The 23889-nt window shown below is 46.9% G+C and overlaps 1 protein-coding gene across 3 annotated transcripts in view; it reads left to right on the top strand.

Moving 5' to 3' along the window:
- CSMD2 (CUB and Sushi multiple domains 2) overlaps positions 1-23889 on the top strand; it is a 376903-nt gene that overhangs the window by 178852 nt on the left and 174162 nt on the right. For all 3 annotated transcript variants that reach the window (XM_026657125.1, XM_026657127.1, XM_026657126.1), the window contains exons 12-17: positions 1956-2094; positions 4532-4719; positions 6247-6435; positions 7509-7625; positions 17054-17269; positions 20293-20481. In XM_026657125.1, coding sequence (XP_026512910.1) covers positions 1956-2094; positions 4532-4719; positions 6247-6435; positions 7509-7625; positions 17054-17269; positions 20293-20481 — 1038 coding nt within the window. The remainder of the gene's footprint in view (positions 1-1955; positions 2095-4531; positions 4720-6246; positions 6436-7508; positions 7626-17053; positions 17270-20292; positions 20482-23889) is intronic.

Here is a 23889-nt window from a genome sequence, read left to right as displayed (position 1 = left end):
ACACACACACACACACACACACACACACACACACACACACACACACAGCTTTGATTTGCTAATAACAAAAATAAAATTTTTTACCACAAGTCTCATGGTGAGATGTAAACAAAAGAAAAAGGAAAGGGTTGAGATGCATTCCGTTTCATTTCTTCTTTCCCCCCTCCTGATTTTGGAGACTAAAAATCTTATGTATTCTTCAAATAATAGAAGAAGCAATAGGCCTTTGTAGTGAAATGAACAATGAATTTCTTGCTATAGAAATTCAGACCTGTCTATGAATCTTCAGTATATCAATGACTGCATCAGGCCCCTATAATGAACTCTGGAATTAGATGTTTTGCAGTTACAGCTCCATGCCAATATGTCTATGACCACACACGCACACACACACTTAATTAAAGGTTCTGATATGGATTTCAAAGCAGCTCCTGGTGCTTTAAAGTTTCCAGTGTGGAAAACAGAAATGAAATGAAAAGAGCTTGTTAGAAATTAAAAGGCCTCTTTCCCTCTCTGTTCTCGGAGAAGAGATGCCAGGAAGTGATATTTGCAAGCGTTTGAATTACAGATGTGCTGAAGTATTGAGAAATAATTTCAGTAATTGGCCATCCGTGTTTTAATGCCAGTCTGCAAATAGCATGGAGGATGCTTTATTGTCTTTTCCATTAAAGGGAGAAGAGGGTACTTGCTGTCCAGAATGATTGTAATTCAGTAGGAGACTGCTTTTTTTGGTTTGTTTTTATTTGATTTCTGCAGGGAGTTGGCAAATGAAATATTTGTGGGGCTGGCTCAGTACTTCAGTTCCCTTTGTGAGCCTGAGTGTTTAACTGCGCACGTCTCTAGCTGGTTGGGGGAGGGGAAATATATAAATAAAATTATATTTTTATCGACTTTTATCTGTGATAACCCAGCTCTATTAACTTGTACTTCTCTGTGCGTGATCTCTTGGCTTGCCTTTGACTTGCCCTCCAGTATGTGCTCAATTAAATGCAAATTCTAATTAGTTCTTAAAAAAGAAAAAGGGTATGTGTAAAAGTGTAGAACAGCTTGTCTCTCTCACCAACGGAAGTTAGTCCAATAAAAGATGTCACCTCACCCACTTTGTCTCTATGAAATACTGTTTGGTGTCTGGAAAATGACTAGACAAGAAGTCCATATCTGAAAAAAGAGCATCTTCTCCCACAAAACCAACAAGGTGGACAGCAGGTTTGGGAGACACTGGAAAGTTCATGTGTTTGAGAAATGGATTTTTGCTTTTGGATCACTGATTAGGACCCAGCGTGGGAAGGGCTGATCCCATGCCCTGTCAAATCAATGGGTCAGGCCCTTGGGGCCAGACTTGCAAAGGCAGGTAGACGCCTAGTGGGGTTTACTAAAGCATGTGAGCAAGTTAGGCAGCTAACGTTCGTTGAAAGCCAATGGGAATTCGGCACCTAACACAAATAGTCACTTGTTAAATTCCCACTGGGCCCCAATCTGCATCTGTAGGTGCCTAAACACCTTTGTAACTCTGGTCCTTAGTGACTGAGAGTCATTACCGCCTGGTAGCTGTTTGTTGGCCTGTGGGAAGTGAGTTTGTTGGATCTCAGCCCTGGTGCTCATTTCGTAAAGCCGCTGCCAGAGCTGGAACTGACTGAAGGCTTTGATGGCTGTCTCAACAGAGAGAGGTGAAGTCCCAACTGGGCCATGAAGACCAAGCTGTCCTCATGCCTGCAGGGCAGGTTTGAGGCCTGTAAGTTGGGGAGTATCATGGGGAATCTTGCATAAGTAGATTTCAGCCTCCTAGACTGTCCACTTTCATGAGACCTAACTTCACTGTGAACATAAATTATTGAACCTACCAGTCTAGGAACTGATATGTCCTACATCAGCATACTTACTGTCTGCAGGGGACTTGAGGGAGTAAACTCGGCTAATTAAACCTTTCGCCTGATTCCTGTGTCCTCTTTCCCCAGCTCCGTGCGGTGGCCATCTGACTTCTCCGAGTGGAATGATCCTGTCCCCGGGCTGGCCTGGCTTCTACAAGGACTCCCTGAACTGTGTGTGGGTGATAGAGGCTCAGCCGGGATATCCCATCAAAATTACATTTGACAGGTGGTCACTGAGGATAAAGAATAGCATGGCTTCTGTTAACCAATACTGCATGTGTGTCTGACCCTGTGCTCACTGAAGTCAATGGAAAGATTCCCACTGACTTCAGACAGGTCCTTCATCAAGCCTTATATCCAGCACTAAAAAGTAACACTTACGAGTTTTTTGTTAAAGTCAGGCAATTTAGTTTGCACATTTTTTCAAAAATTTGCATAACAATCCGGATTTTTTGTGTGATATTTTCCCCATCATTCAACCAACTCCACAGTTGGTTAATCTCCCCCCTCCCCCCGACCTTCCTCTAAAAATGTGAAATTTTGAAATTGAAATAAATGAATAAATCAGAAAAGTTTTTTTTTTTTTAAGGAAATATTTCCCCTTTTTTCAATCCGCTCTCCTTTCTGTCTATGAACTAATCCTCACCACAGCCCTACCAGCTGGGTAAATAAGTATTCTTACCTCCATTTTGCAAATAGGAGCACTGATGCCGAGAGGTCATAGGGCTGCAAATGGATTCAGGGCCACAGTCAGATCTGAACCATCAGGCTCCTGTTTCCCAGTTCTGCACTCTGACCACCATTTGCTAAAATCTAGACAGCATTGAGGATGTGTAAGCCAACTGGCTCGGATGGCTAAAATAAGAACGAATCTACATTTTGAGCCAGAGCTAAGAACATGTTGAGCGGTTTCTAACTTTCAAACTTATGAGAGGAAGCATGGTGCAGTGGGTAGGACAGTTGCTTGGGACTTGGGAGGATCCAGAATCAATTCTGTGCTCCAGCACAATGACTTTTAAGGCAAGTCGCTTTTGTATCTCAATTTTCTCTCTGTAAAACCTCCTGGGGTGTTGCAGGAATAAATACATTTTGTGAGGTACTTGCGCATTATGTTAATGAGGGCCAGAGAAATAAGTGGGATAAAAATTTTAAAATACATTACATTCTGGATGTGACTTTGCTTCAGAAATGGGGCAACAAATTCCTTTTTCCTTATGTATTACAAAGAACTGTTTGAAAAACTGCGGAAACATTTTCATAATTTTTTTTTCTGTATTCCAAAAATGAGATGTTTGGTGCAACTCCACGTACATCATGGATGAATCTGGCATATTAATTACCTGTCTCTCCCCTGACGTAGGACTGTGTGGAGAAATTCACACACAACGGATTTAAATCAAGGCCCTTATTTTAGGGCTAAATCTTCCAAAGTGGTCGCTAATTTCAGAGAGGCTGACCATCCACAATTCCAGTTGACCCCAAACAGGAATGTTGCTCAGTGGGGGAATTTACTGGGGTTTGGCCCATTGAGAGCATCTATGTCTGGGATTATAGAATTGATACTTATAGTCGCTGCTGCTTCTCACAGTCATTCTGATAATCATGCGTCTGTATATTATGATTATTATTTATATTACAGTAGCACTTAGAAGCCCTATTGGGCTGTGAACTGCATATACACCTAGCAGGAGTCACTCCTTGGCCCAAAGAGCTTACAGCCAAATACACAAGACAGAGAAAAGATGGGAGAGGAAAGAAAGGCACAGAGAAAGACAAGAAAGAACTGATTCGACCCAAATGACACAATGGCTCTGTGGTAGACTCAAGAATTGAGCTATTTCTCCTGAATCCCAGTACAATGCTCAGTCCACTGGGCCACACCATCTCTTTTAATCAACACAACAAAGTGCACGTACATATAGTAATAGATAGTTCCTGCCACAACAAGCGTAGGGCCAGACTTTTAAAGGCCTAATGGAATTTTCAAACGTATCTAGGGGCCTAAAACTCACTGCCTTCAATGGATGTGAAGTGCCTAATTGCCTAAATACCTTTAAAAATCAGGGCCTTAGCTTGTAAATAGACAAGACAGACCAAAGGTGAGCAAGGAAATGATTCATAGATTCATAGATTCTAGGACTGGAAGGGACCTCGAGAGGTCATCGAGTCCAGTCCCCTGCCCTCATGGCAGGACCAAATACTGTCTAGACCATCCCTGATAGACATTTATCTAACCTACTCTTAAATATCTCCAGAGATGGAGATTCCACAACCTCCCTAGGCAATTTGTTCCAGTGTTTAACCACCCTGACAGTTAGGAACTTTTTCCTAATGTCCAACCTAAACCTCCCTTGCTGCAGTTTAAGCTCATTGCTTCTTGTTCTATCCTTAGAGGTGAAGGTGAACAAGTTTTCTCCCTCCTCCTCATGACACCCTTTTAGATACCTGAAAACTGCTATCATGTCCCCTCTCAGTCTTCTCTTTTCCAAACTAAACAAACCCAATTCTTGCTCTAGGTCGCGCAGCAGGCCAGCGGTAGAACCATGAATTGAGCTGAGGACTCCTAGTCCAGTCTCCTGTGCACTGGACCACGTTGCCTCTCTGTTATTAGTCTTTCCAGAATTATAACATGGAAAATGCCAATTTCTTTATGTCCCTGGCAGGTTTAAGACCGAGGTGAATTACGACACCCTGGAAGTGCGAGACGGCAGGTCCTATTCCTCCCCACTGATAGGGGTCTACGATGGAACTCAAGTGCCCCAGTTCCTCATTAGCACCAGCAACTACCTCTACCTCCTCTTCTCGACCGACAAAAGCCACTCCGACATCGGCTTTCAGATCCGATATGAGAGTAAGTGTAGTACCCAGCAGCACAAAAGGACTCAATCAAAGGCCCATTGGAGCTACTTCTCCATTCTGCTATGCAGTTAGCGCTGTTACTCTTAAGTGTTTTGAGGACCTCAAGCTATTGCAATCTGATAACAGCCTCTGCATTATGATTATCTTTATTGCTGTTTATTTTATGTTATTTGCAACAACTTGAAACAACATCTTCAGAATAGATTTTTTTTTTTTTTGTAAGGAAGCAGATTCGACTTCCTCTTTCTGTGTTATCCCCTCACCTTGAGACTAATCAGTGGCACCTCAGAGGAACAGCCTGTGAGGATCCCAGCTTGTCAACGACCCATTACAGCGCAATCCTTGCAGACGTTCGAGTGATTTTATGGGAGTCAGAGGAGGGTGCTTGGCTAGAGAGAGGAACTTGTGTTTGTTAAGCATTGTGATTATTATTCGGTGGTTATCATTACCTGCATTGATTAACATGCCCATTGCAGTGGCATCTGGGTGTGCATTGATTGAGTGAAACACATGTTTATGGGCAAGCTGTGTTCTCAGATACTGTCTGTGCAACTCATGCGTCTTCTGTTGACTTCAGCGGCAGTCTTTTTTTCTTGTTTTCTCTCTTCAAAAAACACCTGTCAGTTGCTCTAAGTGCTATGCTGTATGGTGTTTGTGTGTCTGTCTATCTGTCTATATACATAGATATAAAATATGTGGGTGTTTGCATAGATAAATAAATACGTCTCACATACAGAGGTAAATTATATCCAGCCACAAACTACGAACGAACTCAACAAAAGCAAGGAATACGTTTGCTATTCATCTGCGACCATATGGTCCAGAATAATCGCCCCACAATGATGTTGATAATGACAACACTTGTCAACCCCCATCTCCTTCAACAAAACCACCCCCCCCCCCCCCCCCCCCCCCCCCTCCCAAACCCCCCCCCCCCCCCCCCCCCCCGCCCTTTGCTCAGTTGAGGAGCTTCGCTGCATGCCTGGAAGGGTAAGGACTCTAGGCTCTGGCGTTCCAAAGTGGGAGCAAAATCCGTAGTCCAAGGAGCTGAAGAGAGAAACCCAGCCGCCTGCTGCTTCCTGTTTAAATTGAGAGGGATACAGCTGAAGCCCCTCCACTAGGTGCAGCACCAGTCATTGCCATGGGATGTTCAAGGGCAATCTTCAGCCCTGCTGCGGTCACTGTCAGAACTCTGGTGGAGATAGCTCTGTTCCCCACCAGTCCTGGGTATCCCGCTTCACGCTTTCACTGCCACTCCTGAACAGCTGAGTGACACCAAACCGACCCATTCCAGGCAGTGAACACCATACTGTCTGAGTGCTTCCCAGCCCAGGAGTGATCCAGGTCTGGGGAGCAGAACTGGGGCCAACCCAGGTCTTGTGCATGTTTCTCAGATAGCACAAGAATGATTTAAAAGTTCATGATAAAATTCCTCCTCCCCATGCAGCCACCTTCCGGTTAGGGGATGCAGAGGGATCTAGTTGCTCCCGTTAAATCTCTGATGGTTTCTTTGCTGCAGCTGTGAAGCTCCAGTCAGATCATTGTTTGGACCCCGGGATCCCTGTAAATGGACAGCGCCATGGGAACGATTTCTACGTGGGAGCTCTAGTGACGTTCAGCTGTGATTCGGGCTACACCCTGAGCGACGGAGAGGCCCTTGAGTGTGAGCCCAACTTCCAGTGGAGCAGGCCTCTGCCCAGCTGTGAGGGTAAGAGTTTTGGAAAAGAACATCTGGAGGAGGGGAACCCAAGAGTGGTGAATTCTCAGCATCCTGTGTAGGGCTGATGTGAATCACATGGCTGAAACACAAGGCACTAGAAACTGGTCTTTATGTACAATCTGTACCATTAAAATTCTGCAGTGACTGGAATACTGCAGTACCTCGGGTATCCAGGGCAATGATCGTGATGCTGTGGTGTCTCCAGTTTTCACTGTAGCTACCACTTTACTGGAGGGGCCCGGGGCAGGGATTGTTGAATTTCTAACAGCACCTACTCTGTGAATCTTATTTGTGATTTCACAAGCAGCGTTTCCCCTGGGAGGGAGGCATGTTGGTGTTTACCAAGAATAACTATCCTTCTGAATGTCTGTGGTTTATTGGAGGGGCTGGTGGTGAATTTAGTTTGCATTAGAGGTGCCCAATTTACAGATCTGGACAACAAAGGTCTCTGTTGATACACAGAAAAATTACAACAGCAGACCGCTTTCCCCCATACCGCCCCCTGAGCGTGCACCCATTCTGATCTGGGACAGTTTCTTGGCGAGCAAACAGGTAGTTTAATCTCCGTGGCCCATTCAATCCTTGGCCATTGGTCCATTGGCTCTGGCATTCTGTCTCTGGCAATGCCCAGAGTGCAGGTGAGGCAAGACAATGAAGGCATGTAAAATGCAATTGGCACAGTGCAAAGCTAGACACAGGGAAGGGGGAGGGTTATTTTCCCTGACCTGTGCAATAATCAAGTGTATGCCCTGATGCAAGAGTTTTGATTAGCTGTAACCATGGGTAGTATCACTGATCATAAAATTAGTCATCCACTGTAGCCAGCATGGGTCCCCTTCTTCAGTGGGTACCGTAGGCTGACTGCTACATGCCACATAGCCAAGTATTTCCTTTGTACGTTCTAAATGTACTTAGTGTGGATTTCCTCACATTGTCCCCAAGGGGAAGGGAAGAAGAGCCTTTTCTGTCCTAAATATCCCTGCCCAGTTCTCTCTAGCTCTTCTCCTTTTTCATAGTCACTCCGTTGGCTTGTCTGATTTTAGCACGTTTGATTTTTGCAGCTCTTTGTGGAGGTTACATCCGCGGCTCCAGCGGCACCATCTTATCCCCAGGCTTTCCTGATTTCTACCCCAATAACTTGAACTGCACCTGGGTGATAGAAACTTCTCATGGCAAAGGTGAGACACCTTTAGATTAGGGTGGTTTTGAAAAGAGGCCGTGCTGCGGGATAGTGTGTGTGTGGGTGGGCCGGGGGGGACAGCGTCCCATGTAAACATGGTGGTTGGCTTGCAGAAGAGACAAGTGCAACCCAAAAATAGCCAGGGTGTGTTGGAATCTCTCTTTTGTTTCCCATCAGTCCTCGCAAAAGTGATATGGGAATGACACTGAGCGTTGGGTAATGCAACCAAGGCTTTCTCAGAAGCACCTCGTCTTTCCTCCGGAATGGGGAGAGGTGGCATAATAACATAGGTAGATGGACCCAAACCCTCACATCCAATCTCTGCAAGCTTTGGTGAAGTCCCAATCCATAACTAAACCTTACCTCTGGTACTGGTCTTCCATATGACCTGAAGCAGAATGCCATATCTGAACAGATCCTCCTTATAGAGGGGCCTGGGTCCCGCTCCTTTTTGCTGAGCTGTACTGCTCAGGCCCAGCTGTGTAAGGAAGTGAAATCTTGCAGCACATCCTAGCAGACCCATGTCTGCTCAGAAGTGATGTCGCCATTACAGAAGAGACAGCAATGATGTCTGGTGGTTACAAAAAGGGACTGGTAGTGAGGACTCCTGGGTTCTACTGCTAGCTCTGCCACTGAATCATTGCATGACCTTGGGCAAATTAGTCCAATGCTTCTGCTTCCCAACCCGTCAATCTAGAGCAAAAAACCAAAGTCACCTTTTGAAAGCATGTTGGGATCCTCGGATGAAAACCACTGCATGCATACAAAGTATTATCGTGGTCTGACTGCTTAATACTCGGTTATTCCATCATGTATGTTCACTCTTCTGCCTCTTATTGACATGGAGGCCAGGAGTTAGCCCCCCCCCCCTCCAGGTGCCTGGCTCCAGTGTGCAAGGAGCTACCTCCAAGCTTAGGTTGACTTTGTGACAGCATCTTACGGGAAATGAGGTTAGATTTGATACCCATGCTGCTCTGGCTCACTGGGAAGTTTCTTCCTAAAACAACCTGGATTAAGGGTGTGTGGGGGGAGTTATATCCCTTATATAACCATGTCCCTCTGTTTATACCAGGTAGCAGCACATGAGAGCTAGGATCAGCCAATTTTGCAAGACCCATTTTTATTAAAGCATATAAACTTGTCAGTGAAAAGCACAGGGCATGATGGGAGCCTTCACGTGCTGTGAAAAGTATCCTGTTGAGCAGTGCCAATCCACTCTTCATTAATCCACTCTGCCCTGGATTCAGCTCTTCTGATGAGAGACATTGCATTATTCTGTTGCTAAGCTAATGCACAATACAGAGACCTGACACCCTCTCATAAGAGGTAAAGCAGACGGTGGATGTGCTCCCCAACTCCGAACAAAAGAATATCTCTTGCCCAAGACAAGCTGCGTTTTCAAACAGTGGCGCTGTGTCTATACTAATCTTTCTTTTTTTAATTCTCCTAAAGTGTCCAGCAATGCATGCGGGAGCCTGAGCTCTTTGGAAAATCTGGCTCACAGTTAAAATTTGCGTCCCTCCCTCACCCCCACCCCCTGCACTGTGTCCACAATAGTATCCGAGCACTGATGGGAAAATATAAAGTGTAAAAACGGCCTATGGGCCAGAGGGAAGAGAGACTCTGTGTTACTATGTATGTGTTGGGGTTTTTTTATTCCCCTTTTTCCCTTGCGAAGATCCTTCCACCAATGCTAATTACCAGAAGCCTGCTGGAAATAAATACCAGCGAGCGGTGGAATCTCTCTCCTTGCCCCAGCCCACTGTCTGCATTCAAAGGCACTTTGCTGGTCAGGGTTATGACTCAGCAGTTTGGGACTCTGCCCCTGTGCCTCGCTGAGTCACCTTTCCTGTATTTCTGCAGCAGCCTGGGTTAGGCATGCAGGGGCCATGCTGCTGTGTTAGTGGGGGAAATCAGGAGAACATGGAACCGAATTAGAGTTGGGTGGGAAAGGAGAAGATACAACAGAGGGCATAACCCAATTATAGGAAGTTGGCACCAAGCCGCCTTTTATGTCAGACAGTCCACTCCCTCATTGCTCCTGGAGTTCAGACAAGTCGCGTTTATTTACCGGCACAAGAAAAGGGGAGCGTGCCTGAAGTTTTCCTTTTATCTAATGATTTTGTGAAAGGCGACAGAATGTAGCCAGAGGCCGGATGTGATGTGCTGTGTATACATTCTGTTTCCATTGAAGCTGTGCACGATTTCTTAATGATCTGTTTTTGCTAGGCTTTACTGCATTAAATTGCAGAATAATGCGTTACACGGAGATCTCCCAGCCCCGTTCAGCAACCTCTCTCCTACCTACAGTAAGAGGCAATGGAGCTGATTGTTACTTTCACCTGGGGTCAGATTGAGATGGGATGAATTTGGGTTGGTGGGAAGTGAAGAGGCTTGCAGAAATTGGGGCAAATTCTGCTCCTAGTTGTTCCCATGTAGCCTCACTGACTTCAGTACCACCACCCCCTTATTGCAGAATGTTGTCTATTGTTACATCCTCATCTCTGAATTCTCTGTTCTCTAACATTGCAGTTGAATTTGGTGCTCATTAAAGTCAGAACGTTAACTGCTCTGGTGTGAGCAGCATTGACCACCGGCATGGGATGAGTTCCCCTTTGCAACACTCACTTCTTGACCAATGCCAGCTCAGTTTGGACTTGCAGCACCCCATGCTCTTCCTGATTCGGGCCACTCACCCTGAGCTCTACTGAAGCACCTCCATTCAGAATTGCACCGCGCCTTACTGCTCCAGTCCTGGGCCTACACACACGGCTCTTAAAGCATATCTCAGTCCATACCTCACTCCAGTACTGAGCTTCCTCCCAGCTCTGCCAATGCAACCCGGCCCAGACCTGCAGTATCGTCTTGCTGTTCCAGGCTTTGACCCCCCTCATGCTCAGCTCTGCCAGGGCATTTCAGTCCAGCAGCCTCTTCTGTACCAATATTGGGGACCTGACACAGCTTTCATTGTCCCATTGTTGGACTGGCAGCACTCGTGCCTGGGAACAGATGGAGTTTCCAGCTGCCGGGTTCTGAATCTGTTGGAGATTGTTGTGCCATTTTTGCATGGGGATTGCTCACATTGGAGACACAACAAACTGTACTTGCTGGAGCTTTGCAGTGGCTTCTGCTTGGATATTTACTGGGTCCTTCAGGGCGTGGTGCAGCTTCTGATGAGATGCTGAAGTGAGGGAACTTTTCCCGGGTTCCATAGCGTGTTTGCCGTCTCTTTGCAATTGGGCTTCCTAATGCGTGACTGACATTTTGTTGTTATTTCCACGTTGTCTTTCAAAAAGCAGCTTGAGTGGGAGAGACGTTTTCTGAATTCTGATGTAGGCTAGGAGGAGTTTAAGGCCGTGTGCACGGATAGCTACAGAATGGCCAGGTCTTCGACAGGAGATCAGCCTGATCCCCACAGGTCACAAGTCAAAACTGAGACTGTATAGCAACTCCATGGTTGACAGATACTCTAGCACAACTTGCCATTTCTAACAGTGTGAGAGGAATTTGTCCCGCCATTCTCACAGCACCCCCAGATTATAAAATGTGCCCCGGTCTGCATATTATTCTGAATGTTCCTAAATACACCCTCCCTGCTAAGCCCCATCCTTTAGATCATTGGTTTTCAACCTTTTTTTCACTTGTGGACCCCTAAACATTTTCAAATGGAGATGGGACCCCCTTTGGAAATCTTAGACGTAGTCTGCGGACTACCAGGGGTCTGCCGAGCACAGGTTGAAAACCACTGCTTTAGACATTTACTACTCCTTTCTTTATTGTCTTCAGGACTCCTTGTTTGGCTGATGGGTTGATTCCTTAACCACCTTCCACCCTTTCATTCATGAGCTCTTCTTTCCCACACCTCTTCCTGCTGACTTACCATTTGCAGTGGCAGATCTTTCATCTCAAGATTCTAGCAAGGTTATTGACTTGCTTTCGGTCTCCTTCCTTAAGAGCTGACCCGGAGAGCTCATTCTCGCTTTTCTGTCTTGCTCACTTGCTTCTTGTCTTTTGTTCTCTCCTGCTTTTATTCCTCTTTCGTTTCTTTTTTTTTTTTCTTTTTCATTCTCTCTCTTTCCTCCTTTTTAAGGCGAAATCCCTTGTTTTGGGATGCGGAAGGGGTTGTTGAGATCTGTTGTAAAAATCTCAAGCCAGCTCCTGCTCCCGTGGAAGTTAGTAGCAAAAGTCCCATGTTTTTTTTGTGGGGCATCTCCCCAACTCTTATTGCAAGTCGCCAGCTGAGCCCCCGCGTGGGCAGTCTCAGTGGAGAGAAAAGGATTTCATGGTCCAGAGAGAGAGAACTGCCATCTACTCCCTCTGAGCTGCCACTCCTAGCTCAGGGCAGCGGCACAGCACCAAGGCAGTTTGCCTTGCCCTGGTTTGTGCCAAACTCCCACAAGTGTCCTCTTCAGGACCTGTCAGTCTGGCCTCTCACCAGCAATAAACTCTTCATTTCATTGCCAGAGTAGCGGCTCTGGCCTCTCTCCTGCTTTGCGAGCACATTTGCCTGTTCCCCTCTCAGCTCTCCACTCTGCACGGTGCCCCCGAGGGCACAACCCTTCTCTTTCTCCCTCTGCATTCCCTGAGACTGGCTCTTTGCTTCGCACTGACCCCAATGAAATATTTATTATGGATGATTTTTCAGTGACATATCGATCCCGCCTCCTTTCCTGTGCGGCGGGCTCACTTTCACTCAGACATTGCCTGGGGCTTACCTAGACGCTCCGTCTTCCTGCTCACATCTGCTGCCCTAGCCTTGATCTGCCGATCTCTCGTAGGGGTGATACTTTCTAGTCTGAACATCAAGGATCTCACCATCTCTGATCACTGTTTTTCCCCCCCTACACTACATCTCCTTTGAAACTAAACACTGTCCCTCGCCCCAGGCTAAGTCCAAACTCAGCTCTTCTGTCGTGCCATGGAATTCTATAACCCTTGTTTTATAATGTATCTTCAAACAAATTGCCCTATCAGAGCCTCTTTCATAATCCAGGTCATACCGTTATTTTACATTGGCGCTAATGCCACCCCCCACGAAGGTGGGGGGTGGGGCTTGGTGGGACCAGCGGAGATTGGCGATGGCCCCAGGTGAATTGGGGAAGAGAGCACTTGCATGCATGCAGGCGTGGCGCCTCCCCCTCCAGCAGCTCTAGCCACTCATTGGTCAGCTGGGGGAGGAAGAGAGCTGATTGGTCCCTCGTGCTCCCCTTTCATTAATTTAAACTATAGCCTGGGCCACGTGGAGCATCTTTTTTGCTCCGTTTCACCAGCCATACATGTGAGCATCAGTGAAAAGTAACCGAGTCTTAGCGTCAAACAGGCACAATTCCCATTTTCAACTGTCCATAATGGGCCACTCTCTTACTACTTCAAGTTATTTTTCCTCCTTTGGTATCCTGCTGTTAATTGATTTATCTCGTTAGACTGACCTCCCACTTGGTAAAGCAACCCCCATCCTTTCACGTATTTATACCTGCTCCTGTATTTTTCACTTTATGCATCGGATGAAGTGGGTTCTAGCCCACGAAAGCTTATGCCCAAATAAATTTGTTAGTCTCTAAGGTGCCACAAGGACTCCTTGTTGTTTTTATTGTCTTCATCATTATTCTTCCTTCTAAAAGGCTCGCCCCTGCTTCTCCAAGGACATTCAGCATGCTGCCCTGATTCCTGAAAGCCAAGGCTGTCCAGGATTGGAAGGGACAGTCTCTATACGAGGGCAGGTTGACTTCCTAAGTCCATCAGGGCTTAAAACCAGCAGAAACGCACCCATATGCCGTACCAGCCCTTCCCTGAAGATGCAGCCTTATTCTCCAGAATCTGTTTGCACCATTAAAAAAAAAAAAAAGTTGATCTCTAGCTGTGATGGTTGCAAAGAAAACTTCTAAAACGTGACTCGAGTGTGACTGAGGCAGATGAGTCTTCAAAGAGACTGGAAGAATAGCTCAGAGAAGATTGAGCTGCCCCATACACCTCAGGGAGGAGTTAACTCAGATGCCCAATGATAATTTTATATATATATATATATACACACACACACACACAGGGACCTCAGCAGTGCCAAGCACAGCAAACACAATCATATTCTAAACATCTTCACAATGTACTGTCTCATTTGGTAACTCTGATGCGGGGGCAGGGATCATTTTGTGGGTGGAGTCTGGAAGAGCCCCGCCCCTCCCTCCCCTCTTCCTAGTCTGACCCTGATGCCCATTTATTTATTTCTGAGCCACTGTGTTGAGACTGCCAAACATTATGCCAGTTGAAGCCATCTGCATTAATGATTTCCTGGCGGAACTGGTCTGAGGAACACCAATTCTTCTGATAGGCCACAGAACAGCTGTTGTGTGGTAACTTTTGGTCCTTCTTCCTGCCGTGTTCTGGGTTGAAAATAACACTTAGCTCTCATAAAGCGCCTTTTCATCTGTGGATCCCAAGCACTTTACAAAGGAGCTCAGGATCATTATCCCCATTTTACAGAAGGGAAAACCGAGTCACAGAGCAGTGGAGGGTATTGCAACTCAGTGACAGAGCTAGAAAGGGAACTGAAATCTTCTGATTCCCAGTCAGCTAGACCACTAAACTAGCAGTGAAATACTCTGCAGCACAAATACCAATTTCATGAGTCATCTGCTCCCAGATCTTTCTGAATTTTTGCTCTGCTTATTGCATGTGAGCAATACACTCGTTTTCTAAAGGAAGCAGCTGTGTTGTTGTAATGGCTTTTTTTACATGCCCAAAGGCACTAATTTACATTACGGACTAATGGGCTGTAAAATTTCAGTTTAAAAAGAGTTTAATTTTTAAGATACTTAAGTCTGAAAAAAGATTTTTTTGTTTTTAATCTGATAACTTCTGAGTGACCAAAATGATTTCTTTTCCCCCTGATTTGGTAAAAAGAAATTTGCTTTCAGGCTGACACATTTTGTGCTGCAGTCAATTTCAGACCAGAGCAAAGGTGTAGTCAGAATTGCAAATTTCTTTTAAACGAGTCTGTAGTCAGCCCTATGGCTTTAGTTATACAGCTGTTAACAGGCTCCACTATTAGAGGCTATGGCCTTGTCTACACTGGCATTTTACAGCGCTGCAACTTTCTCGCTCAGGGGGGTGAAAAAACACCCCCCTGAGCACTGCGAGTTGAAACGCTGTAAAGTGGCAGTGTATACAGTGCACCAGCGCTGGTAGCTACTCCCCTCGTGTGCTCTAGATGGACCTTTGGTCTGACCCAGTATGGCTGCTCTTACGTTCTTATGTTCTTAGTATCCAGAGCGATAGTACTGAATGCCAACAGAAACTTTGGAAGGGATGTTAAATCTCACGCTTCAGGGCTGTACCCAATCTTGAATTGTTAGAAATCAGGACGAGACTTCACGCGGGAACCAGATTATCCTGCATCTACTACTGTGTCAGGGCCGGCTCCAGGCACCAGCATTCCAAGCAGGTGCTTGGGGCAGCAATCTGCAAGGGGCGGCACTCCGTGTGTTTTTGCCGCCCCAAGCAGCGTGCTGAATTGCCGCTGCGGACGGTGGGGGTACTCCGTGTGCCGTTAGGGCGGCACGCGCGTTTCCGTGGCGGCGGCAATTCAGCGACAGCTTCTATGTTCAGCTGCCCGCGGCGGCAATTCGGTGGCCTCTGTCTTCCGGCTGAAGACAGAAGCTGCCGCCGAATCGCCGCTGCTGCGGAAACGCGCGTGCCGCCCTAACGGCACACGGACTGCCCCTGCCGTCCGTGGCAGCAATTCGGCGCGCTGCTTGGGGCGGCAAAAACAGTAGAGCCGGCCCTGTACTGTGTGGAGTTCTTGCACCTTCCTTTGACACATCTGGAGCTGGCAACTGTCAGAGACAGAACTAGATGGACATCAGACCTGATCCAGTCTGGCAATTCATCCTTTGTCAATTAGGGTTTTTTAATTAAATACCTTTGTTGTGCCACTGGGCACTACTTGTGTCACTAAAGGGGATTACAGTTCAACTGTAACTGATTAGAATCCAGATTGGGATACTCTTATTCTGAGTAGTGATTTAATCCACCAGTAGCCCCACTGATTTCAGTGTATGCCTAGTGTAAAGTAAAAGTCAACATGAGATTAGATATCAGTCTGGTCCTTAATGTTTGGAAAGTGCATTGAGGTCTTTGGATGAAAGAAACTGTATCAACGCAAAAGGGGTTTATTTGTTGCTTGATGTTTCTTTAGCCCAGGGGTAGGCAACCTATGGCACGCATGCCAAAGGCGGCACGCAAGCTGATTTTCAGTGGCACTCACACTGCCCGGGTCCTGGCCACCGGTCTGGGGAACTCTGCATTTTAATTTAATTTTAAATGAAGCTTCTTAAACATTTTTAAAACCTTATTTACTTTACATACAAGAATAGTTTAGTTATGTATTATAGGCTTATAGAAAGAGACCTTCTAAAAACGTTAAAATGTATGACTGGCACGCGAAACCTTAAATTTATAAAATAAATAAATGTAGACTCAGCACACCACTTCTGAAAGGTTGCCGACCCCTGCTTTAGCCTGTTAACTTCATTGGATGGTTTATGTGACAAGGTCTGAGATGTAGGAGCCCGCCTCTCCTGTCTCCACAAAAGCTGCTGCTGCCATTTTTGCAGCAGGGCTTTTTTCATAAACGAAGGGTTTCTAATTGTGTTTGAATTCCAGCGTGGAAATCACCCAGCTGGAGGCCTCTGTGGAAATTAGAAATAGTAGCTGTTTTTGCGAGTGTGTAGGGGTGAGGGAGATGTTAAAAAATCCATTGCTGCCTCTAAATACATAATAAATGTGGCCAGGTCAAAGCCTTCCAGCTTCATTGTTCAAACTATGGAAACCTAGGTTTTGGGGGGGACGAGGGGAGAGCTTTTCTTTCTTCGGCTGGCTTTAGTCGTTGTTGTTGGTTCAGTTTTAATTTCTCTTTTGGCTGTACGCTGTCAGGAGGAGAGTGCAGAATCTTTCTTGCTCATAGGACTTGCCATACCAGATAAGGCCAGGGTCTATCTAATTCAGTATCCTGTCACTCACAGGCACTAATACCAGCTACTTCAGAGGAAGGTGCAGGAAACCCTGCAGATTTGGCATAACCTGCCTCCAGGGAAAGCATCTTCCTGACCCCCATTAGTTTTTCCGTCTTGCTCTGCAGCATGGGGCATGGGATCACCTGCTGTGATCATCTCGGTATATCTCACCGCATCAGTTCACTGCTGTTGCAGGAGCCTTAGGCATTGGTGGCACCTAAGTCTCTCCTGTTCTTCGCCTGTTTCTCTCCTCTCTAAAGTAAACGCTCCCAATCTTTTCAGTCTCCTTTTTCTTTTTTTGGGGAGGCGGGTGTTGAACTGCTATTTTAGGGAGCAGGAAGGTTAACAGGCTGCACTGGGCATTTGGGCACTGTAGAAACACCTGTTGAGCTGGGCTCCTCCCTTCTCTTCCCCACAGGTGTGTTCTTCACCTTTCACACCTTTCATCTGGAGAGCGGCCATGACTACCTGCTCATCACCGAAAATGGCAGCTTCACCCAGCCGCTGAAACAGCTTACCGGGTCCCGCCTGCCTCCCCCCATCAGCGCCGGGCTCTTTGGGAACTTCTCGGCTCAGATCCGCTTCGTCTCGGACTTCTCCATGTCCTATGAGGGATTCAACATCACCTTCTCGGGTAAGAGCAAAGACTGATTCTTGTCACAAATTGAGTTTGCTGGCGGGAAGTGCCTTGGAGATCAATCCTCTGCCTAGCCACATTCACGCCACTGATGCACCTGAGCCCTGAACTGAAGTGCTTCGAGGACTTCTACAGGGTCCCTCTCCACATGATCGTTCAGTCCTGGCTGCTGTACAATTTGCAATCAGGGTGACCTGAGCCAAGATCGAACTGATGACCAAGTATAAAAGGCCCATTCCCCTGAGCCATCTGATGATGATTATTATTATTAATTTTATTTGTATTACCATAGCTCCTAGGATCCCTAGACAGGGACCAGTATCCATCCATCCATTCTTCATTTTAAATCAGGAATTTTAAGGGATATTTCCCTTTTTTTTATTTTATTCCGTGTCTTCTGATCCATGTAAGTACAATATTAATAAAAATGTACCTGTGTAATTATATTTCTTCATTCTTGCATGGCATCAGCCAGTGGACTAAATCTGCTGAAATTAAATCCCTCTGCACTGGTATTTATCATCCCCTCCCAACTGGCTTTTTGTTTTCTCCTCTGTTCCTGGGAACCCAGTTTCCTCTCTGTTTGCCAGCCCTCCTTGCTCCAAATACCTCCATTCCCGGAATACTAAATCAGAATCACTGCTAGGGCACAGCAGTTCCATTCTCAGCCCAGGAAGCTGTGGCAGATGGGATGCCTTAGAAAGAGACTCTAAGCAATCTGGACTCTTTGGAGAAAGGAGCATAGCTGGTCACTCCTGTCGCCTGGCTGGTCTCCTTGTACATTGGTCCTGTGCCCTGCTCATATGCCAAGGGCACTTCATCAAGCAGCTCATCCAGTGACCCAGCCAGTGCAGCTGGCTCTGGTTGATCATAGAGAGAATACATGTCTTGCAAAGCCTCAGCCTTTAGACTAGCCTGATGGCATTGCTGGGAAGCTGGAACAGTACATGTCTTTGCTCAAGATGCTGTAATAAAAGAGTCGCTGATAGAAGCAGGCACCCTGGAGCCTAGGAGGGCATTAAGGGATGTAGAGCTCTGAAACGGCTTGGGCCTGATGCTGGGTACCTCAACTTCTATTCATCTCAGTGGAGCTGGCAGGTGCTAAGCACTTTGCATTACTAATTATTTGTATCACAGTAGCATCTATGGGCTCCAACCGAGACTGGGGTCTCATTGTGCTAGGCTGTGTATAAACCAGTAAGAGACAGCCCCTACCCCAAAGAGCTTACAATCCATACAAGAGGGACAAAAGACAGAAAGTGAAACTGAGGCACAGAGAGGGGAAGTGTCTTGCGTCAGGTCACCCGGTAGATCAGTGACAGAGCCAAGAACAGAACCAAGCTCTCATGATACCAAGTTCAGTCCCCTACCCACCAGACCATGCCACCTTCCTCGCAGGGTCAGGTCCCATGTAATTGTACAGTAGACTGGTTTCCCTAAGACCAAATTTCACATATACAAACATCTGCTCTGCCCGCAAAATATACCTGGTGCAGCTAGATAAAGACCTTAGCAAATGCATATTTGCATATGCAGAACAGGTGATGGCACATGCAAATGGTCACTTGACTTGTGTAAGCTCCCTTTACAGTGTGGAGGTGGGTGTTTTGCACTTACCCATCTGAACACGTGGCCATGATTTCTGGTGTGTTTGCCCATGTGCACGTTTTGATGGCACTGGCTCTTCAGGAGGCTCATGCATTATGGTAGACTCTGTACAGAAGAAAATCACTGTTCTATATCTTATATGTACCTCCTAAACCCCCGCAGCAAACAGAGCTAGTCAAAAAAGTTTTCATTCACATTTTGATGAAAAATGGCTTTTGACCAAACAGAAATTTGCACAAGAATGTGTCCCTTTCTATCAATATTTTTCAGGAGTTTTGTCAAAATTGTTTTTTTTCTGTTTGTCAGCTAAAAATGGGAATCCACTATATATTTTTGGTTGTCATAAACTAAATAACTTTTGTTTTGGGGGGTTTCTTTTTTAACGAAAACCTAAACAATTCGTTGAAAAATGTTTGTCTTCAGAATGTTTTGTGGCAAATGAAATATATTTTCCAACCTGCTTTAACAACAAATGCCCTTCCGGTTAGCAGCTTAGCCATTCTTCCACCGTCCCTTAGCAGGATGTTTTGTCTCATTCACTCTGTGGATTAGCAATTCAGAAGCAGCAGAAGTCCCAGTCCCATGAATCCAGCCTCATTCCACTAAAGCAAATAAAGTGAATATCAAGCAACTTACTGTATGTGTGTCTTTCTGGATGGCACTTTTAAAAGCTAGCTCTAAATGGAGCAGACAGGAAGTCAAAAATCTCTATGGCATTTTACAGAAGTGGCATTTTTGCCCCTGCTTTCCTTGGCTCAAGTTCCTCACATCCTGTTTTGCAAGGTGCAGCATGTCAGTTGGCTTCTGGATTCCACCCCAGAGGTGGGTGCATTTCAGTGGTTTCTGCAGTCTGTTGGGCACTTTACGCCATCATTTCAGGATGAAAGGTGTGACAGTAATGTAGGGTAGGTGCTGTCTCAAAGGCTGACTGAATAGAGCAGGTGTGAGAGAGAGCAATGCAGACTTGAATACAACGAGGGTGCCAAGGGGGGCTCTTGGGAAGAAGAGAAGATGGGAAAGAACTATTGGATTTGACTTCCCATGTCATTGACACCCGTCCAATGGGAGAAGAAAATGTCTCCATTCTGACTTGGTACCATTGGTGGTGTTGTGCACTCACATGAATCTGGTGTCAATGATGGAGAATGAGGCCCAGTGTCGGGTTAAATCTAGAGCGCTGTTGACTGCTCCCCTAGGATGAAACTCACCCCTGTTTTGAGGGTTTAAGTGGAACTTGCGTCTTGCGCTGGCCTGGTGCCGTCCCCTTTCCCTTGGCATGAATTACACCCAGGCTGCAATCAAAACACCGAGCACTATTGTCACCAGTGCATCGTTTCTGTAGCTCCTTGCGGGCGGGGGAGGGGAGCCTGATGAGTCACCCCCTAACGTAATGTCCTCGTACCCCTCCTTAGAGTACGACCTGGAGCCCTGCGACGAGCCCGAGGTCCCGGCCTACAGCATCCGGAAGGGCCTGCAGTTCGGCGTGGGGGACGTGCTGACCTTCTCCTGCTTCCCCGGGTACCGGCTGGAGGGCGTGTCGCGCATCACCTGCCTGGGGGGTAGACGGCGTGTGTGGAGTTCGCCTCTGCCAAGGTGTGTTGGTAGGTGGTCATGTGCTTTCATTTTGCTTGGTCGACGTATTCTATCGTAATGTGAAATGGGCAGGGGTGTGCGCCGGCGGCGTGCGGCATCCCTCCCCCCCCCCCCCCGCCCCCGTCCTTGTGCCCCCCGCGTGGGCGGGGGGGGAGAGGGAATGAGCAGCAGCTCTGGAGACAGTCCATGGAGCAGCAAGTAAATCATAGGGTATCGGGGGGGGGGCAGTGGGGGGGTCTGCATCCCTGATGAAAAGTCTCATGAAGATGGCTAGAAAACGATGCCCTTTCCACCGAGTCCCCGTGGGGCACGGGGGACTTAGGAGGAATTGCCCACAAGTGAGCGGACCAGGAGTTCATACAGAGATTGTCTCCTGGAAAACACTGCCCTTCCTATGCCCCCGCCCTGTCCTCCCATTGCCCCACCCCACATTACCCCACCCCCAACCTCCTCCCATGGCTCAGTCCCCACCTCATCCTCCCATTGGCCCCTGCCCTCCCCTCCCTTTGCCCAGCACCCCCCCACCTCTTCTTTCCATTGGCCCCTCTTCACCACCCAGTGACCAGCCTCCACCTCCTCCTCCTCCCATTGGTCCCTGCCCTCCCTTCCCACTGGCCATTGCATATCATCTCTGGGGCACCGACAGCAATTATTTACATAGAGGGGTGATCCTAGGGCAGTATTTCATGTACATTTTTTTAGTTTCTTGTAACGCAATCTGACAGTTAGAAATAAACAGCCAGCACCGGGTTATCCGCCAGCTCCCTGCAGACCATGAGCAAGTCCTCCGCCGACCACCAGTGGGCTAGAGTATGCAGTTTGAGAGCCCTCTGCTTTAGAGATAATCCCTGATCCATTTATCCCGCCGCTTCCAGTCTGGCAAATCCTGCCATTTCGAGTCTGTCTATAAATGTGAGGAACCTGTTGCGGCCGAGGCAGAGACGGCATCCCACAGAGAGCAAGGCTGTCTCTGCAGTCTGCAGCGCGTGGCCTGTGAGTCCTGTCATGCTGAATCCATTTCCTAGCACTGCTTAATGTGCCGGTCACAAGGTCACATCATCCTGCCATGACAAGCACCCATTCCGGGGCACGCAGAGTAATCAGGTTGCAGGGAAAGCTAATCAGGGAAATAGAAATCAAAAGGAGTCATAACACTACTTTAAATTCGAATCCACAGGCATCAGCGCTAAGCAAACATAATGGCTTCCACTTATCCGGTTTACTCCTGGTTTTCAATTAACATGTTGGTTTTATAATAATGGATCAAATTTACTGTCTGATGGTTTGCAGGGAACTCTGGTGTCTGGGTGACTAGTTCCAGGATGCTGGTGATCAGATTCTCAACTGTGTGTGTTAGCCGTGTGTAAAAGAATAGAGTCAGGAATTTTATGCCTGATTTTCCATCACCTGCTGCTACTTTACGTGTTTGCAGAGGGCATGCAACAGCCTTTTCCTGTAAAGAAATAAGTGCTGAAATACTTTTTGTGAGGGAGACTAGGGTCAGCAGTTACAACTGAGCAAATATCCCCAGACATTCCCCATGGAGATTTGCTTGAATGATATAACACGGTTCCTTTGGCTGTGCTAGCACCACCTCTTTAAAAGAGGAGTGAGCGCCATGGAGAACCAGCCCTCTGCACTGTGATCAAGTGCTCCCCAGGCTACGGTTAAGGGAAATAGGACGGACAGATAGGAGCCCAGCGGAACTGACCAACCCTCTCGCTGAAAACTGGGGCTGCCCAAGAGGAGTCACTGTCCTATGGCAAATGCGTAAGACCTAGTAGTTCTTTGGCTCTCTGAGCTCTTCCAGAATCACGGGACTGGAAGGGACCTCGAGAGGTCATCTAGTCCAGTCCCCTGCACTCATGGCAGGACTAAGTATTATCTAGACCATCCCTGACAGGTGTTTGTCCAACCTACTCTTGAAAATCTCCAATGATGGAGATTCCACCACCTCCCTGGGCAATTTATTCCAGCGCTTAACCACTCTGACAGTTGGGAAGTTTTCCCTAATGTCCAACCTAAACTGCCCTGGCTGCAATTTAAGCCCATTGCTTCTTGTCCTCAGAGGTTAAGAAGAATTATTTCTCCCTCCCCCTTGTAACAACCTTGTATGTACATGAAAATTGTTATCATGTCCCCTCTCAGTCTTCTTATCCCTAGTTAGTGTTAATAGCACCCTCTAATTTAATAGGAGGTGAGGGAAGTAATAGGACACTACTCTAGTCACATGTCAATGTAGACTTCATCCTGAGTTGCTCAGGGGGCTCTGTGGTTTCTGTAAATGTCTCAGGATGCCCTTGGAGCCTTCACTGCTCAGGGAAGATCATGAGAGCCTTCCCCACCTTTTCCCTTTACAGGGGAAGGTTTTGGTACCAGCTTTCACACATTCCCTTGAACAAATGCTTCCTTATTCAGCCTGTATTTGGTCCTCTCTTCTGCACGGACACCACCTTTACGTCAATCTATTCTCAGTGTTATCTACCTGCTCTTACGCTGCTGGCTCCCTTAGGAGCCTGCCTCTGCCTTACTAGCTTTGGAGAGACAAGCTGCAAATGGATCACCATGAGTGATGCAAAAGAGGCCTGGTGGTTCTTAGACACAAGTAAAGCAAAGCGAGTGGCTACTTAGAGCAACACTCTTTTGTAGGCCCCATTTCCCTTGGAGGTTCTGCCCTATCTCGCTCTCTGGTAGTAGGTTTGGAGAGGAGGAAAAATCAAGCCCCTGCCAGAACTTCATCCCCCTGCCCCCCAGTAGCAGGGTTAAAGAGGGAAGGCAGTGCCTTGCTTGACTTACCACCCTCACTGGGATCTTGGGACCTCACTAACCATAAGGCCGGCCAAGTAACAGAGTAGCTTCAGTGGTCAGAAGAGGTGGGAAGCACAGAAGCTGGTTCCCTTGCGAAGGTACAGACTTAACACGCAGGGTAAAGCTACCTAGCAGGTGTGCAGGCATCTGAATCAATATTTGCCTGATCAATTCTGTCTGAGAGTCTCGGGTGAATTCCTTGTGACATACCTGAAGATACGATGGCGGGGGGAGGTGCTTTGTTCTAGGGTGAACGCCAGCTCGGATGATTGTTAATGCTTTGAAATGTATTCAAAGGTGCAAGCAGGGAGGGAACATAGCTGCTTAATGGTATCTGATGCACAGAATCTTGAAACCATCACATCTCCAGGCTCTTAAATTGCTTTGTACAATAGATTGCATGTGTCAATGAAAGGTTCTTTTTAATTCTGGGGGGAGAAAAGTAACTTTGAAAGCCATGTGCATTAGATTATAACAAAAGCCAATGTGATTTCACTGCAGCCTGCTAAGGCCAATTCTTTGCCCTGATTAGTCTTCACAGCAGCCTACTTGATGCAATGCTGAAACAGCTGCTGGTGTGGCAAAGAGTAGGTAGGGATCAAGGAACT

This window comes from Terrapene carolina, unplaced genomic scaffold (genome assembly GCF_002925995.2).
Source record: "Terrapene carolina triunguis isolate 2854851 unplaced genomic scaffold, T_m_triunguis-2.0 Scaffold236, whole genome shotgun sequence".
NCBI lineage: Eukaryota > Metazoa > Chordata > Testudines > Emydidae > Terrapene > Terrapene triunguis.
Note: the sequence above shows the minus strand (reverse complement) of the source record. Positions and strands in the feature narration are given on the sequence as shown.